Here is a 19085-nt window from a genome sequence, read left to right as displayed (position 1 = left end):
AGTTTCTCATGTCAGAATTTTTATATTTTTCTAGAATTTTTTAGTCTCTCACTAATCTTCTAATCTAAAACAAGATAAACTAATTTCTCTAGAACTTCTTAGTTTCTCGTAATATGGATTCTCAAGGGAAAAGGTAAAAGTAAAAAATGTGATAGAGCTCAGGGGTCAAATTCAATGTCTCAGAAGATGAATGTATTTGTCGTAATTATAATATTTTTTTACCCAAGATTGCATCGATGGTGTACAACAACATGGTAACACCATGTGAGATAACATATTTATGAAATATCAAGAACAGACCATGAACATCAATGATCATGATGCGACTGGGTTGGCACAACGCTTCATTATGATCAATAAGGAAGTCACCTCTTGCGTTGCTGCAATAATGCAAACCAAGAGAGGTCGGAAAAGTGGTGTTGTGGATGTTATATGGAAATACTGTATCGTACAAATTGGCAATGCAAGAATGAAAAAAATTCTAATTCGAAAGCTTTTATCATATTTTCAAAGTGTTCAACAAATATAATCCAGACGTGTTAGCAGCTAATCAACGAGTACCTGAAAGATCACCTTACAATTCTTCTGCCTCAACCCCATTTTCACCAAGTGTATCAAATCCAACTTCTTCACCAGATACCACAAGAAACCCAAATGCCAAGTTAGTTCTCAATGATGATGCTAATAAAAAATTATAGGAAGAAACTGAGCAAGACTGACTAGAAAATTAGCTCAAGAAAGGGGAACTCTGATGGTTTTAACACGAAGGAGTTTATGGAACATTAGAAGACCGCCGAGAAGCAAATAGAGGTTGGCCGGAAATACCAAAAAAGGGAGACGAAAAATAACCGGCTTTCTCAAAATCTTTTTGCTAATGGCTATGATAAGCATAAGATTCTTGGTACGGACATTTCAATTATGAACCCCCAGCAGAAACATGTGTGGCAACAAGTCGATTTAATAACAATACAACTGATGGTGAGGAGGAGGATAATGAGTTCGATGCAGTAGTACCTTTAGATAATTGATGTATTAATTTTAATTCTAATTTGAAATGTTGTTGCTTTCTAATGAATATTAATTTGAAACAAAAAGTTGCTTAATTTGTCGTTGCATTCTATTTAATAACCTTTACTTAATTATGACACCACATTAACATCTTACATCGTATAATAATGAGAAACCGGTGCAACTATGATGTGGTCGGGACACATACTTGGAGTATGTGGCCCATCTTTATATATTGACACGTATTGTAAAGTAGAAAATAAAGTCTCACAACGGTTTTATTACCAACTGTTTAACTTCCTAATTTTTCTCAAAAAGTAATCTTTTTACGGGGATTTAGAGGGGGCATGTTTTTAAATTAAATACGTATGTGGCCTGACCATATCTTAGACGAAAGGATGAGAAACTCCTTGAGGATGTGAAAATGAGCTTTGTATTCAAAATTCTTTATTTTCCATCTTCATCATTCATCTCGCGATCGAACATCAATTTCATCATATATCGACTTACAATCCTAAGGCTATATCGACTTACAATCCGAATTAAAGTAATAAAATCTTCTACTTGTTTTCTTTAAAAAAAAATCAACCGAACAGTTGTGCACGATCCCGATTGTGAGGGTTACCTATGTCATTGCATAAGATATCATGAACTTTACCCCAATAACTCTGACTGACTAAACCAGCTTGGCGCTGTTCTTCACTCCTCCTCGAATAGTATTACATAATTTCTGCAAAGAGATAAATCTTCGTCTGGAGTAAAGTTAGGACTAGGCATATTGATTGAGATTAGATAGTGAGAATATAATATTTTGTAGAAGTTGTGATCTTGAAATGGGATGAGTGGGTAATATTTGGGATATATTGAAAGCCGTTGGAGATAAAGTTTTTATCACATGATCAACTGAAAACCTCCAAGTGACAATTGAATATTTTTTAAAAATTAAAATTGAATAACACAAACTACAAACAAATTAACAATTAAATGTTTAAATTAATACATTAAATAAAATTATAATTACATCCGACGTCTCATCCATAATCTTCCCACCGATTTACTCTCATATCTTCTCTTAACCTGTCATACAGATTCTGGTTCTGAATGTGATTAGTCATTTGGTATAGTTTCTTGTAGACAAGCTTTTTCTGGTTGAATCTCAGGCCTCAAATATTCATCTTCATAGTTAGTCCACTTCTGAACTTTTTGAAAATCCCAGCGATGTCCTGGAGCTTAGGTTTTGGGCTTCTTACCGCGGACAAACATTAGCTAGGACTGGTAATTTCTTAAAAACTTTTCACTAGGTCTCCTATTTCTTGATCTTTCTATGTTTGTTGAGAAAGCTCCATAATTTTGATATAGTACTTGGTGTCGGTTGCATTGATTTCTGAATGAAGATTATCCTTCGTACTCTTGATGTTTAAACTGATTGTCTAATATTTTCTTACCAATTTTACGACACCTTCCAAGATAGTGACAGCATATTTTGTGGGATATCTTTTGTATCCTCTATGTTTGAATTGATTGCTTAAATTTAAAGTGACAGCATGTGGTTTAAGTAATAGATTCTTGAGGGTTTGTGTTTGCCTTTTTTTCCCCCTCTCATTCTCGTACTGTTTGTTTCTTTATCAAATTAAATTACCATATGAAGGATCAGGCAGCATGATTATTAAAGTTGAGTTAGTACAAGAATTTTAGTTTCTTGAAGAAACGGTTATAATTTTCTTCCTGGTAATTCTGTGTGACCTTTTCGATATTGCTAGGTTATATGCAAGATTGGTCCTCAATTTTCACTGAAACTAAAATTGCTGTATGTCTTCTCTTAGCCTTTTAGCTCTTGTAGTTTGTAGTTTTTCTGCATTCTTTAACTTGCTGGAGTTGATGCAGTACGGGGAATGATGTACTACAGGAAGGCAATTATGCTCCAGAGCTATTTGGAAAGGATTTCTCCCGGAGGTTTGCATTCTTGATTCCATATATTATATTCTTGTTTGAGTTGTATTAGGAGATGCTCTAATGTTGGAAATTACAGATACGGAAGCCACACTCTCAGCAAAGGAGGCCTTTGACACTCAAGGTTTTGAGCTGTCCCCTGAAGCTCGAGCGCAGGCAGATCTTAAGTTTACGTATGTTGTAACATGCCAAATCTATGGGAAACAGAAAGAACAACAAAAACCAGAGGCTGCAGACATTGCAATGCTGATGCAACGGTATTATGCAACTCATTCCGATCTCGTGTTTGTGTATGGATGTTTTATCAACTGTTTTTAGTTTCTTAGATATTGATGATTGCTTTTGCTAATAGACACGAGGCTCTTAGAGTTGCTTTCATTGATGTTGTTGAAACTCTAAAGGAGGGTAGAGTTCATACAGAGTACTACTCAAAGCTTGTTAAGGCTGACGACAATGGGAAAGACAAGGTTTGAATCTAACTGACCCTCTTATTTTAGGTCTTCCTATCGTTATATTATGACATCTTTCTCTCATTGGATGTCATTTATCTTTTTTCAATTATTCCCGTTAACTATGACATCATTTAGCAAATTAGGAGGAACCTTTTAAAACATATAGGGAGCCTAAAATTTCCGACTTCACGAGAACCTAAGATGTCTATCTTAATCAATCCACTAATGCACTACTCCTTGATCAATTCACAGAGTTGAAGCAATGATTCACTACCGTATGCGGTTAGTTCTTCCTAAAAATTATAAGTCGTGAAAACTTGCTATTTCGAAACTGAAAACTGTAATAGAGTATCTACATTGTCTACTGATCACCATCATGTGCCATTGCACATGAACCCGAAACCAGTGATATAGATATTGAAACATATCAGCGGAACAAGGCTTTATGTGTAGCTTTCTTAAATTTCCAAAATTTTGGAATCCCTTCATTTCCCCACGGTTCTTGCTCTTGTGAAGGCCATAAGACCTAGTCTTAGGGAGCCTAAGATTTTCCATTCCGCAAGAATACATGCTGTTTATGCTCCATGATTGCACTATTCTTTGATCCATAGTGTTAAATTTTTCTAAAACTCATTAGTCACCAAAGCTAGCTAGCTAGCAGAAAACAAAAACAGTAGTGGAGTGTCAACATTGTGTAGTAATCAGCTAGTGTCATTGCTAAATATTGCGACCTGAGGCAATTCTTGAAGCTAGTAATCAGCTAGTGTAAACATATCATTTGATAATACCTTATGTGAGCTTTCCAAAATATTAAATGTTTGAATAAGAACGCTTTGCCTTCGTGTTTCTATTTTGTCATCTTATATTAGTGCGAAAAGATTTTACTTTGTAGTGAGCCTAGGATTTTCCACTTCCCCTTCAAAAACTAGATGAAAGAAAGACATCTTTATCTTCTCATCCTACATTAGTGCAAAAAGATTACTCAGAGAGCCTAGGATTCACTTCACAAGAACACAAGCTATCTATCTTAATCAATCAACTCCTCAGTCAGATCATAGAGTTGAAACAACGGTCCACTACCTAGAGCGTCTATTCTCTTCTAAAACTTGTTGGTCATTAAAACTAGCTACACAAAAGAAACAAAAACCCGTAGTTGGAGTATAAACATTTAGTAATCAGCCATTTATGTGCCATTGTTAAAGATTGCGATCAGAGGCAATGCTTGAATGCGAAACTGGTGTTGTGGACTACCAGCTGACTAACTGCTTTAATAAAGATGACATCTTAACAAACCCTGAAACCAAAATGCTTGTGCATACTCAAGCATGTAAAGGCCTAATACAATTTCTTTTTTTTGCTTCATGTTCAAAGTTCCTCTCATGCTAATCCAGAAAATTTGCATGGCCAATTCTTCTCGTATTGCAGGAAATATACTCCGTAAAATTACCAGGAGATCCAAAACTTGGTGAAGGGAAGCCTGAAAACCAGAACCATGCTATCATTTTTACACGTGGTAGTGCAGTTCAGACAATTGATATGAATCAGGTTACCATGACTCTTACTTTTACTGGATAAACATTATGTGTAGTAGCTATAGCCCGTCTTTCTCTATGAGTATCCTCGCCTTTATTGTTTACATCAGACTCGTATATCTGAGATTTTCTTAGAGTCATTCTACAAAATCCAGTGCACAAGAAGTGTGTGGTCTCCTGTGCCTGGTTTACAGTTTGTAGAATGATTTGCTTTTTAAACTATTGTTTGTATATGGAAAATCACTGTCCCTTCTTGGTACAATTCTTTAGTGTGTCATCTAGTAAGGTACTGTGTGTCATCTAGTAAGGTACTGTCCAATGTAAAGATAGCAAGAGCTGGTTGTGATATTGGCATAATTATGTCTGGAGAAATACGTAGCTGTACTTTTGTTTGCTTTCATTAAATTCTCTCTTTAAAAGAGATAAAGAGATAATACTCTCTTTTAAATCTGTAATTTGCTGATTACATGTCCCTATCACTTCTTTTTGGGCGACCTAATTCTTCTATGGAATACTTTTTCTTAGGATAATTACTTCGAGGAAGCCTTGAAGATGAGAAATTTGCTGGAGGAGTTCTATCATGATCATGGTATTCGTCCTCCAACTATTCTTGGTGTAAGAGAGCATGTCTTCACAGGAAGGTATACCTCTTCTTTCTTTCCTTCATTTGACAATTGTGTATGTACCATAACTGCGTCACTGTTTTCTTTTGTATCTATAATTATCAAGATCGCTTCTCTGTAATGATTCACAGTGTTTCATCCTTGGCGTCATTCATGTCCAACCAAGAGACAAGTTTTGTAACTTTAGGCCAACGTGTTTTAGCAAATCCTCTGAAGTAAGTCTACCTATCATGTGCATATGGTTTGTTTTAAATTTTTCCATACATGTTCAGAGGTAACACATTTTACATCTTTTCGAATTATATAGGGTGCGCATGCATTATGGACATCCAGATGTGTTTGATCGAGTTTTCCACATAACAAGAGGCGGCATCAGCAAAGCATCACGTGTTATTAACATTAGCGAAGATATATATGCTGGTAACTCCAATATATTGCTGTGAGGCAACTATTCATAGTTTCTCTTAGTGACTGAATTTTCTGCTGAGGAAATAGCCAATGAAGAATATCAGTTTGCTTAGTGTCTCAAAATAATGCTATCAAAAAAAGAAAAAAAAAAGGTGTCTCAAGATTATTAGTTTTTGTGCAGGGTTCAATTCAACATTGCGTCAAGGCAATATTACTCACCATGAGTACATTCAGGTATGACTGGACGTTTGCTCAAAGAACGTTTCGTATTTGACATTATATTGGGTTATTGCAGTTCTCTTATTATGTACCTACAGGTTGGAAAAGGTCGAGATGTTGGTCTTAATCAGATTGCAGTATTTGAAGGGAAAGTGGCTAGTGGTAATGGTGAACAGGTTCTTAGTAGGGACATTTACAGACTCGGTCAACTCTTTGATTTCTTCCGCATGCTGTCGTTCTACTTCACCACTGTTGGATTTTATTTTTGTACTATGGTATGCTACTCGACTGCAGTTATTAGACCATTCTCAGTCCTATAAAAAAAATTCTTGAACTTTAGACAAGATTTAGGGCTTGGGTTCACTTTCATATACACATTAGGTGAATATGTTCTGAATTTCGTTTTCTCATGTTGAGTAGATTAACTTGCAGTTTAAAGTTCTCCGGTGATTGAACATTTTCATGTTTATGCAGTTAACAGTGCTGACTGTGTATATTTTTCTGTACGGGAAGATATATTTGGTGAGTTGGCATCTCTGCTTCTATATGATACTGATAGATTCTTAAAACCAAAGCAGGTATTGTCTGAATATTCTTAATTCCGTGAAGCATGTCTTGTTGGCTGATGGCATCCTGTAAGATGGTGACTAGGCATCTATGACTCAGAGTTCAAAATTTGTGCATCTTCGATGATAGCAATAGGAACTTGCTAAATAATTCTTACTGCTTGTTTGTTATAAATAGAAAGTAGCTATGTTGTTGCAGTTCTGTATAAAACTCTGAAGGGGTGAAAAATACGTGTTTCATTTATCCTGTCTTGCTTTTGAAGTTCTCTTGAATTACTTGAGTAGCTGAGATTTGAAGTTGCCATCTTGAAAAACTTATCCTGAGATTTGATCTAGGCACTCTCTGGAGCCGGTGAATCTATTATGGAAAAAGCCAATGTGTTGCAGAACACTGCATTGACTGCTGCTCTCAATACACAATTTCTTTTCCAGATCGGTGTTTTTACTGCTATACCGATGATTTTGGGATTCATTTTGGAGCAAGGTTTTTTGAGGGTACATCGTCTCTAAAACTTATGTCCCTTGCTATGTTTTACTTAAAATTTTCTTTGGGTGATTAATTAATGAACAGTCCTACAGCTACTTGCCATGTCACTAATTATTAAATCTTGTTTGTTATTGATATGCATATATATATAATGCCCCATAGCCTTGGGAGGTTGGTTTTTCTCTATGTTAAGCTTGCAGTCATGCCAACGCCATTTAAGAGAGTTAGTCTTGGTCCTGGGCACTAGCCAAAAACAAATTTCATGCATGCGCTACAGGTGACTTTAATTTTGGTAGATATGGCTTGGTCATATATTCCAGAAAAATCGTGGTATTTCCAAGTGGATTTAACTGCAATAAACATATTTAGTAAGGTAAAGGAACTGACATCTCAATATCGAGCATGTGCAAATCTGATAAGTGGTATCTTAGAAGCATCATGTCTAAACTATACGAGGATCCTACTCTGCATTGTCTTAGAGAGTCATATCTCATGGCTTCCTTATGAAGATATTATCTCATGTTAGTGTTGCTATTTCTTCTTTTGATTTTGTTGGCAAGTTGGCACCTTCCATATGGTGTGATCTGGCTAGATCTATTTGTTGTGTTGGCCATTCACTTTATTCACCTATATAGACATTTTTACCCCTTTAAAAGTGAAAGATTTTTGATCTCGAGGAAACTTCTTTATCTCTGCATATATCTTCTGAATTCCTGTAGGCGGTTGTCAGTTTTATCACAATGCAACTCCAGCTTTGTTCTGTCTTCTTCACATTTTCTCTTGGCACAAGAACGCATTATTTTGGTAGGACAATTCTCCATGGGGGTGCAAAGGTATATTTTTGCTGATCTTTCTTAGTATCTTTTTTCTATCATTTTCATTCAGAAAATATCTAAAAATTAGTTTCTCTCAACAGTATCAAGCAACAGGCAGGGGGTTCGTGGTGCAACATATTAAATTTTCAGCAAATTATAGGCTATACTCGCGAAGCCACTTTGTTAAAGGGTATGTGGTCTGTTCTTTTGGATTTGGTGATTGTTTTTAATTAAGTTGGAGCTGTTTTTAATTCTTGTCATCCAAAACTTTATAGGTTAGAAGTTGCACTTTTGCTGGTGGTGTACGCTGCTTATAGATATGATGATGGTGGTGCTTTAGGCTATATTCTTCTTTCTGTTAGCAGTTGGTTCATGGCACTCTCTTGGCTATTTGCACCCTATGTGTTCAATCCATCTGGTTTTGAATGGCAGAAGTAAGTAACTTTCCATTTTTGATTCATTAGACGGGGACAAGTAGAATGACAAGTGTGTTCTACTGCTCTTCAGGACTGTAGAGGACTTCAGAGACTGGACAAATTGGCTCCTGTATAGAGGTGGTATCGGAGTAAAGGGCGAGGAGAGCTGGGAAGCTTGGTGGGAGGGAATTGGTATTTTTGTCTTGCTACCTTGGCTTGACGCTTTCTTTTTTGACAAACTCCCGGAGGAGTATTTTATTGAAAATTGAAATAGGAGGTGAACCTTAGTCTCAAACATCTAAATAAAAAAGAAAATATCACAAATATGTAGGTAGTCAACAGAGATCCCTCGCTCTGAGATCCGTCACTCCCCATAGCATGTTATGGAACATCAGGTGGTTAGTGCGACCATTTGGCCGTAATGCGTGGGCTAGAATATTCCCTATAAATGTGAGAGCGCCTAAATTGAGTCGTCTTTTAGTGTGCCAAACAATTATTCCAATGTACGTGGAACCTCTGTGGTACAATAGGTTTGACCTATAAAAGAAACAACAGAAAAGAGACTCTAAATCCGCAGTTGACAATTCAGTAGCAATCAGTTATGGTGAGATGGCCAGAAAGCATCTTGTTCATTCACTACTAAGTTGCTGTGGCAGATGTTTTGGTAAGAAATATGGTACTATTGTCTGATGTATGGAAAGCTCAATAGAAGTATTGCATGTAACAGTTGTTTTAGATAGAAGAAGAGATGTGTTTCTTTTTCTTTTTTTCAGATGAGAGGAGCATACTGGTTGGCTTACATTATGTTATGCGTGCAGTTATATACAATACATAGCACAAATGTCTTAAACCTGTATACTGGCTACTGCCAAATTCGTTCTTAGAATCTGAAAAAAGCTCAGCTTTAACCTTCGGGGGCACTATCTATACCACCAAGTTTGAGATTGCGAGTGATCCTTTCTGCTATTAGATCGGGATTGACCTCAGAAACAAATTACTTGTATGGAGCTATTTGGTGATGGACAAAACCTTACACATGTTACGGATGCAAGTTATTATGTATCACCACACTTATTCTAAAAGTCTGGTTTCTGTTAAGACAGTGTCTTATAACATTTTTATTTTATCACTAGCTTTTGCTAGCATATTTTTAATGCCAAATCTTGTCTTTTAATATCTGTAGGAACATATTCGAACATTTGGAGGGAGGTTAATGGAGATCTTACTGAGTTTAAGATTTTTCATTTTCCAGTACGGCATTGTTTACAAGCTGCATGCATCAGGGGATGATACCTCTTTGACGGTAGACATTCTTGAGAAATAAAATTTTTTTTTTTTTTTTTTTTTTTTTTGTATGGGCCCTCTTTTTTGTCATAGAAAAAGTGTAATTGCAAATCAAAAGAATTTCATTGCTACTGAAGAAACATTTCTATTGTTGCCTATGCTTGAACTCAAGTTGTTATTTATTTTGCAGGTCTACGGGTTATCGTGGATCGTGCTTGCTGTTCTCATTATTCTTTTCAAGGTAAAAACTACTTGAATCAAACCGTATCCCGTTTTCTGGAAGAAAACTTCTGGTATCATGTTATGAACATTCATTCATCCTCATGTGGTGGGTTTTCCAGGTGTTTACCTTTAGCCAGAAGATATCTGTTAATTTCCAGCTGGTGCTGCGCTTTGTCCAAGGCGTATCATTCATGCTAGCAATGGCTGGTTTGGCTGTTGCAGTGGTACTGACTAATCTATCCGTGCCAGATATCTTTGCCTGCATCTTGGCATTTGTACCCACTGGATGGGGTATTATTTCGGTAATATTCCTGGCCTGCTAGTGGTTCTTTTTCACACTTACTGTTTTTCTTTTTCCCGTTCTCTATATTGAGCTGACTGAACGAAGTGGCATTTTGATGCTTAGAGTAATCCAGTTTTATGGTAGTTGCTGTAGAGGAACATTTTGGTCAGTTGTATTTATGAATGTCAACTTCAGACTCAAGTATAGGTATTTAAGAGATGCTACTATAGTTTTTTTTTGAGGTAAAACTGAGATGGTGCTCTACTGTGGTACAACTAGTATAATGTAACATTGATGATGAGTGGTACTGGTATAGGATGCCTTATCAATTATGTTCTCCCCAGGATGTCATCACCTTCAGAATAGCCTTTTGTTTGTATATTATACATCAACATTGATGATGAGTGGTACTGGTATAGGATGCCAGCTTATGACTTACGTTCTCCTCAGCATTCAAGAAATCAACTTTGTAGATTTATTGGAAATCACCCGTCAGTGAGCCTAGAACCTTATATTTAGTTGTTTAATGTGAGGGATTAGAAGTATTGCTTCTAGGCTAAAATGATTATATGTTGTCATGAGATCTCATCACTTAAAGTTGGCATTTGAAGTATCTGTACACTCTTTTGGCATTTAATTTACAGCGACTTGAAAATTATGCTGTTTAATGAAATTATAGATAACTGTTGCTTGCAAGCCGTTGATGAAGAAGCTTGGGTTGTGGAAGTCGATACGCTCCATTGCTCGTCTATATGATGCTGGAATGGGAATGATTATCTTCATTCCCATTGCCATTTTCTCCTGGTTCCCCTTTGTCTCAACATTTCAGACACGACTGATGTTCAACCAAGCATTTAGCCGGGGGTTGGAGATTTCTCTCATCCTTGCTGGAAACAACCCGAACTCTGATCTATGATGGCTGTGTTTCATTTTAAACTCTGTATTGTAAAATGTAGGAATGAAATGTTTTTAGGCTTTACTCCATTTTTCAGTGTCAGGATAGTAAGATGTGTAATGACGTTTGATCAGTTGTGATGATATCTCATGAGAGGTTGGAAATACTTTCTGTATAAAGAACGGTGTAATGATTCCTAATTCTTCTGTATAAAATTTTGTTTGTATTTTGATCAGTTGTGATGATAGATACTTTCCAGGAGTCTATGTTTCTCAAACCTGCAAGTGTAATTTTCATATCGATGAAATTAGGGTAATCCAGCTGATGCATAGATTTTAAAAGCTGGATTAATGAGCTAAAAATTCATGGCAGCGTGTAATAAATGTACAACTATCACCAGGTGCATAAATTTTGATTTTCCCTTGCTTGGTTTCTTGATTATGCTGTAGGAGCTGTCTTTTTCCATTATTTATAGATTCCTTCTTTCATAGTTTCATTATGATAAAATGATAAGATTCCAACTTACTTAACGAGCCAATAACTTTTACTTGATGATTCAATAACAAATCAAGTGATGCAAAAATGTTATGAAGCACAATTTTGGCGCGGAAGATATATTTACTCAGTTATATAGAAACCGAGCTATGCTATAGATGATTTGACTTTCCCTATGTCCCGACCAAAACCAACAATGGCCATGCATTAATACACATTTTCAAATTAGGAAATTATAACAAAACTATGTCTGGACACTGAAATAGTGAAATGATAAAGTAAAGCTGAAGTTTTTTTTTCTTCTAGACAAGGAACAATACTTCTCTCTTCTTCACCTGCACAACCTGCTTCAAACTTTTAAGAAAATAAAATAAAAATCAGAAGCATTTCCTGTGAACGATAGATGGCCCGGACTCGTCGTACTCTGCCTTCGCAATCCACATCTGCAATCATATCCAAAATTTCGGTCAAGTAAGCAATCACTTACCTAACGTATCCCATTTAAGAAAAGCCACCAAAATCACGATTTGTGTTACTGTTCTCATGAGCAGGTGGAGTATGGGTTCGTTTTACCCCTTTTTCTCATTGGTGGCGAAGCCCTATCATGCCTTACTAGCCATTTAATTCGCAACCATAAATTCTCTGTTGATTCTGTTTGCCAATGTCAAAAATTTTGGGACAAATATGAAAAAAGAAAAGAAGCAAATACCTGCTGGAAAGTACTTAGGGATGCCAAGATGGATCCTCCAATCCAGACACTGTATTTCCTCTCGGGAGGAGCCACGACCTTTATCTTCATGCTGCTTGGAGCTAGAGCGGTTATCTCCTTGCTCATCCTGTCAGCAATCCCGGGGAACATAGTGGACCCACCACTGAGGACAATGTTGCCATATAAATCTTTCCTGATATCAACATCACACTTCATGATAGAGTTGTATGTGGTCTCGTGAATACCAGCAGCTTCCATACCAATCATTGATGGCTGGAAAAGGACTTCTGGGCATCGGAAACGCTCAGCTCCAATGGTGATCACCTGTCCATCTGGAAGCTCATAGCTCTTCTCTACAGATGAGCTTGTCTTGGCCGTTTCCATCTCCTGCTCATAATCCAGAGCAATGTAAGCAAGCTTTTCCTTCATATCCCTCACAATTTCACGCTCAGCCGTGGTGGTGAATGAGTAACCTCGTTCAGTCAGGATTTTCATCAAAGCATCTGTAAGATCACGTCCAGCCAAGTCAAGACGCAGGATGGCATGAGGGAGTGCATAACCTTCGTAGATGGGAACTGTGTGGCTGACTCCATCACCAGAATCAAGAACAATACCTGCACAGTAACAACATAGTTGGTATAAAGAAATACACAAAAAAGACCTATGCACAATGTGCTTTTGTTAGCATAAACAACAAGAATCTCCATCAGCATACCACATTCCTCTTAGAAACCCAGAGAATGTAGAGATGCTTACCAGTTGTTCGACCACTGGCATAAAGGGAGAGAACAGCCTGGATAGCAACATACATAGCAGGAGCATTGAAGGTCTCAAACATAATCTGAGTCATCTTCTCTCGATTAGCTTTAGGGTTCAGGGGTGCTTCAGTAAGCAGAACAGGATGCTCTTCGGGAGCTACACGAAGTTCATTATAGAAGGTATGATGCCAAATCTTCTCCATATCATCCCAGTTGCTCACAATCCCATGTTCGATTGGATATTTTAGAGTTAAAATACCACGCTTGGACTGAGCCTCATCTCCAACGTAAGCATCTTTCTGACCCATACCAACCATCACACCAGTGTGACGAGGACGTCCTACAATGCTAGGGAACACCGCCCTAGGGGCATCATCTCCAGCGAAACCAGCCTAAAATGGGAAATTTAAATCAGAGAAAAAAAGACAAAAAAGATTGTAAAAGACATTGGAGAAGTCATCATCAGGAGTGTGTAGATGGTTAATTAAGAAGAATTGTCCCATTTGAGAGCTCCCCATCAATTACCTTAACCATTCCCGTCCCATTGTCACAAACAAGGGGCTGAATATCATCAACGTCAGCCATGATGCACTACCTGCTGGAGAGAAAAAACCAAGCTTCAGCAACATAATACACAGACAAAAAAGAAAGTGCATTCAGCTCCCATCAGCTTCATTTTCTGAAGTAAAACGAGTTCTTTCGTGTTTCATATCTGGGTAAGGGAGCTTACCAAATATCTTTCGGAGGTAAACAGTCATCTAGCCCTGGCAATTGGTTGAACAAATACACAATACAACCCACTTTCCTCAAAGTGCTTGCAATGTACAGTAAAAAGACAATAGCAGGTCTAGTTCGAGGTTTGAGTGTTTAATATCATATCAAAAGGACTGAAAACAAATATCAAGAAACCAAGTTGAGGTTCTTGGCAAAATGGTATCATGATGTCTCTGAAACAAAAAATCTATTACATTCAAAATTACACAGAAGATTAACGAGTTAAAATCTAGGAAATGCTAATACGTAGTTACCATGCGCTGAATCTTTTAATATCTTAAAATGGTCCTAGCAGATTCCAATTATATTCTTCAAAGTAGAACTAGTAGCCGAAACGAAAAAACCTTTCCTTCCCATTCCCCACAAACTCAGTAACTAGTGAGATGAATTTCGGCACATTACTCTCTATCTAGAGTACCAATCCTGAACTAAAATGTTGAAACTGGTCCGAGATCGTGGTTTAAAACCCCGACATCCAAATCCATATGCAAGGATTTCAGACCTAGAATGCTCAATGGTGTTTGCCAAATTCAGTTTGCCCCATCCATCTAATGCTTTTGACAAAATATATTCCTATATCAAAACTGAGAAATGCAAATCTAGGAACATCAAAATTCCGCCAAAAATAAAGAGAAGAAACAACAAACTCATGAAACTGAGGTTTCGGATATAGATAATTCACACATGTAAAGCAGATCAAATGTATAACAAAATTCAGATCTGATTAAAACAATCACCAAATGCCATTATGAAATGTAGATCAAATATGATTCTTAAATTCAAAACCGATTACCTTGATACCCTACTTAGGATCAGAACTCAAAAATCCTTTCTTCTGGATATCTATCTCCTCGATTAAATGGTTCCTTCCGTCTACTTTTCTTGTCGACGAAAAGACAGATTATTGTTTTTTAAAAGGAAAAGTTTCAACCAAATATTAAAATTTTAGTTACGGTTACCAAAAACAAATCCAGTCTCAAACTTAAAAAACTAACCACAAAATCCAAAGATCCAAACAACAAACTCGGTCCTCAAGAAAATAAATATTTTTAAAGAAAATATCTTGATTGCCCCTCAAAACAAACCGTTTCCAAATAAGCATAAGGCCTGTTCCTATGCATATTTCAAACAACATAATTTGTCATTTTTGCACCAAGTGGGTAAGGTAAAGTGATAAACCCGACAAAATCTCTAGCGAGCGATAGGGACTCCGTCGCTCGATGGTCTGGACGATGCTAGTGCTTGTCTTTCTAAGCTCGTCCTTTTGATTAACGCTCAATAGTTTCTCATGTCAGAATTTTTATATTTTCTAGAATTTTTTAGTCTCTCACTAATCTTCTAATCTAAAACAAGAAGATAAACTAATTTCTCTAGAACTTCTTAGTTTCTCGTAATATGGATTCTCAAGGGAAAAGGTAAAAGTAAAAAATGTGATAGAGCTCAGGGGTCAAATTCAATGTCTCAGAAGATGAAGTAGTTGTCGTAATTATAATAGTTTTTTACCCAAGATTGCATCGATGGTGTACAACAACATGGTAACACCATGTGAGATAACATATTTATGAAATATCAAGAACAGACCATGAACATCAATGATCATGATGCGACTGGGTTGGCACAACGCTTCATTATGATCAATAAGGAAGTCACCTCTTGCGTTGCTGCAATAATGCAAACCAAGAGAGGTCGGAAAAGTGGTGTTGTGGATGTTATATGGAAATACTGTATCGTACAAATTGGCAATGCAAGAATGAAAAAAATTCTAATTCGAAAGCTTTTATCATATTTTCAAAGTGTTCAACAAATATAATCCAGACGTGTTAGCAGCTAATCAACGAGTACCTGAAAGATCACCTTACAATTCTTCTGCCTCAACCCCATTTTCACCAAGTGTATCAAATCCAACTTCTTCACCAGATACCACAAGAAACCCAAATGCCAAGTTAGTTCTCAATGATGATGCTAATAAAAAATTATAGGAAGAAACTGAGCAAGACTGACTAGAAAATTAGCTCAAGAAAGGGGAACTCTGATGGTTTTAACACGAAGGAGTTTATGGAACATTAGAAGACCGCCGAGAAGCAAATAGAGGTTGGCCGGAAATACCAAAAAAGGGAGACGAAAAATAACCGGCTTTCTCAAAATCTTTTTGCTAATGGCTATGATAAGCATAAGATTCTTGGTACGGACATTTCAATTATGAACCCCCAGCAGAAACATGTGTGGCAACAAGTCGATTTAATAACAATACAACTGATGGTGAGGAGGAGGATAATGAGTTCGATGCAGTAGTACCTTTAGATAATTGATGTATTAATTTTAATTCTAATTTGAAATGTTGTTGCTTTCTAATGAATATTAATTTGAAACAAAAAGTTGCTTAATTTGTCGTTGCATTCTATTTAATAACCTTTACTTAATTATGACACCACATTAACATCTTACATCGTATAATAATGAGAAACCGGTGCAACTATGATGTGGTCGGGACACATACTTGGAGTATGTGGCCCATCTTTATATATTGACACGTATTGTAAAGTAGAAAATAAAGTCTCACAACGGTTTTATTACCAACTGTTTAACTTCCTAATTTTTCTCAAAAAGTAATCTTTTTACGGGGATTTAGAGGGGGCATGTTTTTAAATTAAATACGTATGTGGCCTGACCATATCTTAGACGAAAGGATGAGAAACTCCTTGAGGATGTGAAAATGAGCTTTGTATTCAAAATTCTTTATTTTCCATCTTCATCATTCATCTCGCGATCGAACATCAATTTCATCATATATCGACTTACAATCCTAAGGCTATATCGACTTACAATCCGAATTAAAGTAATAAAATCTTCTACTTGTTTTCTTTAAAAAAAAATCAACCGAACAGTTGTGCACGATCCCGATTGTGAGGGTTACCTATGTCATTGCATAAGATATCATGAACTTTACCCCAATAACTCTGACTGACTAAACCAGCTTGGCGCTGTTCTTCACTCCTCCTCGAATAGTATATTACATAATTTCTGCAAAGAGATAAATCTTCGTCTGGAGTAAAGTTAGGACTAGGCATATTGATTGAGATTAGATAGTGAGAATATAATATTTTTGTAGAAGTTGTGATCTTGAAATGGGATGAGTGGGTAAATATTTGGGATATATTGAAAGCCGTTGGAGATAAAGTTTTTATCACATGATCAACTGAAAACCTCCAAGTGACAATTGAATATTTTTATAAAAATTAAAATTGAATAACACAAACTACAAACAAATTAACAATTAAATGTTTAAATTAATACATTAAATAAAATTATAATTACATCCGACGTCTCATCCATAATCTTCCCACCGATTTACTCTCATATCTTCTCTTAACCTGTCATACAGATTCTGGTTCTGAATGTGATTAGTCATTTGGTATAGTTTCTTGTAGACAAGCTTTTTCTGGTTGAATCTCAGGCCTCAAATATTCATCTTCATAGTTAGTCCACTTCTTATCACGACGACTTTCCAGAATTACCAATTATGTATAATTATGCAATTGATATGGGACACAAATGATTGTGAACTTCCTCTTCAAAATTCCAAATGCCCGTTCCACATCCTTCCTCAACGCCATTTGGTGTTGGTTAAAATGCTGGTATGAGTGACCCAATTGCCGGCAGGGGGCTGACGGTAATATTGAACCAATGTTGACCATTTTGGATAAATCCCATCCGCAAGATGATACATGTGTGGTAAATTTTTTCAAAGTACTTTTGGAAAGAAGCTCTTCCATTTTAGACCTGCTTTTAAAAGCTACTTTGCACTAGCTTTTAAAAGCTGGAAATGCAAAACCTATGGACCCACGTAATTTGATTTAATTGATTCTCAATTTTAACCTTATTATTTTATTATAAAAAGATGTTTTACACTTGTCATTATATTTATAGCTTCTATTTAATTCCTCTATTCTTCATTTTTTCCTTTTAAAATAATAAATAAAAATATTGCTTATTAATAGATAAAGAGTATTACATTAACTAGGTGGAAGCCTAACAAGCTAAGCTCCAACAACATATTACTACATTAATTGAACAAGTTGTTGTGCTAGCCTACCAGTGAGCCTCATGGGTAACCTAGCCAAGGGAACCGAAGCGGATGGTGGTGTATTTTCAAATGTTATTGTAGATAGTGGTGAAAACTGGGTTCTTTTCGAACTTGTGAAGGTAACTCTTTTTTTTTTAAGATTTAAACAAATAAATAAATGAAGGAAATTAATAGTAATGTCAAGATTTTAGAAAGATGAAGGCTCATGATTCACTATTACTTCAAGTTGATTGGTTATAAATAATATTTCAGAAATTATTATTAAGCTCTTTTTCTTATTAAATCATTTTTTAATTTAAAAGGTGTCCAAATATTAAGTTGTAATCCTTAAGCATGGTTTATCAAAGAATATATTCTAAGCATAAAACATCAAACTGATTCACAAATAATTAAGAAAACCATTTTATCCCTTTTTTTATATTTTTATCCAAGTGAATTAAATAAAATAAATAATTAACGAAATGATAAATAAAAATATTACCAATCAAACATGAGTGAATAGATCCTCCATTGCCTCAATCACCAGGTATTTTAGCCGCTCATCATGTTGGAAAACCTCTCAAAATATTTCATTGATGCTCAAAAGTGTTTTACAATGAAGAGAAAGACAAGAAAATGATATAAAACAGGATTCTGAGACCCACAGAAGGCGTCCAGAATCAACGATAGAGATAAAGTGCTGTTGTCGTTGAAAAACTATGACCCACGAACGATAGTCGTTGTCTTTGTTGGTAAACGACTGCCTTTGGTAGTCTGTTCTTCCTCTTCTTCTTCCTCCTCGAGCAGCAGCAGCAGCAGAACCAGAATCTCTGCAACTTCAATTTTCTTGCTCTGTAGTGCTCTAAACCTCTCCCAATTCCCTCTAAACTTCGCTAGCTGAATCAAAGAGCCTTCAAATCTTCACAATAACTCCCAGAAATCTCCATTAACGTCGGGAATATTTTCTTTGTATTTCATGCAGGATATGGGATTTTCTTCCCTGTTTAACTCTTCTACGCGTCTCTGGATTGTCTTAAATTGTTCATATAATATCATGAGAGAATATCTTCCCAAATATCTTCTCCCAATCTTCACACAGCTTCCGTAATTAACATAATCTTCTAAA

At 36.2% G+C, this 19085-nt stretch overlaps 2 protein-coding genes across 3 annotated transcripts; one reads left to right on the top strand and one right to left on the bottom strand.

Moving 5' to 3' along the window:
- Positions 1–236: 236 nt before the first annotated feature.
- LOC113355353 (callose synthase 9-like) lies at positions 237–11300 on the top strand. Its single transcript, XM_026598192.1, has 21 exons — positions 237–254; positions 2196–2283; positions 2893–2961; positions 3038–3215; positions 3311–3425; positions 4836–4955; positions 5468–5583; positions 5697–5780; positions 5873–5985; positions 6155–6207; positions 6291–6467; positions 6667–6714; positions 7095–7253; positions 7965–8078; positions 8162–8250; positions 8336–8494; positions 8568–8676; positions 9660–9779; positions 9951–10001; positions 10102–10284; positions 10945–11300. Exons 1-21 carry the CDS (start codon positions 237–239, stop codon positions 11179–11181), a joined length of 2400 nt encoding a protein of 799 aa, XP_026453977.1. The 3' UTR covers positions 11182–11300.
- A 382-nt stretch (positions 11301–11682) lies between these two features.
- On the bottom strand, positions 11683–14891 carry LOC113309406 (actin-like). 2 transcript variants are annotated; one of them, XM_026557846.1, is made up of 5 exons: positions 14690–14891; positions 13648–13720; positions 13121–13514; positions 12365–12978; positions 11683–12098 (listed from the first exon to the last, which is right to left on the bottom strand). In XM_026557846.1, the coding sequence occupies exons 2-5, from the start codon at positions 13705–13707 to the stop codon at positions 12033–12035; spliced, it is 1134 nt and encodes a 377-aa protein (XP_026413631.1). In that variant the 5' UTR covers positions 13708–13720; positions 14690–14891; the 3' UTR covers positions 11683–12032. The 2 variants fall into 2 exon arrangements, with proteins under 2 accessions (XP_026413631.1, XP_026413623.1); XM_026557838.1 differs by having other exon boundaries at positions 13648–13717.
- Between the last annotated feature and the right edge of the window lie 4194 nt (positions 14892–19085).

The sequence above is a fragment of the Papaver somniferum genome, chromosome 1 (assembly GCF_003573695.1).
Source record: "Papaver somniferum cultivar HN1 chromosome 1, ASM357369v1, whole genome shotgun sequence".
NCBI lineage: Eukaryota > Viridiplantae > Streptophyta > Magnoliopsida > Ranunculales > Papaveraceae > Papaver > Papaver somniferum.
Note: the sequence above shows the minus strand (reverse complement) of the source record. Positions and strands in the feature narration are given on the sequence as shown.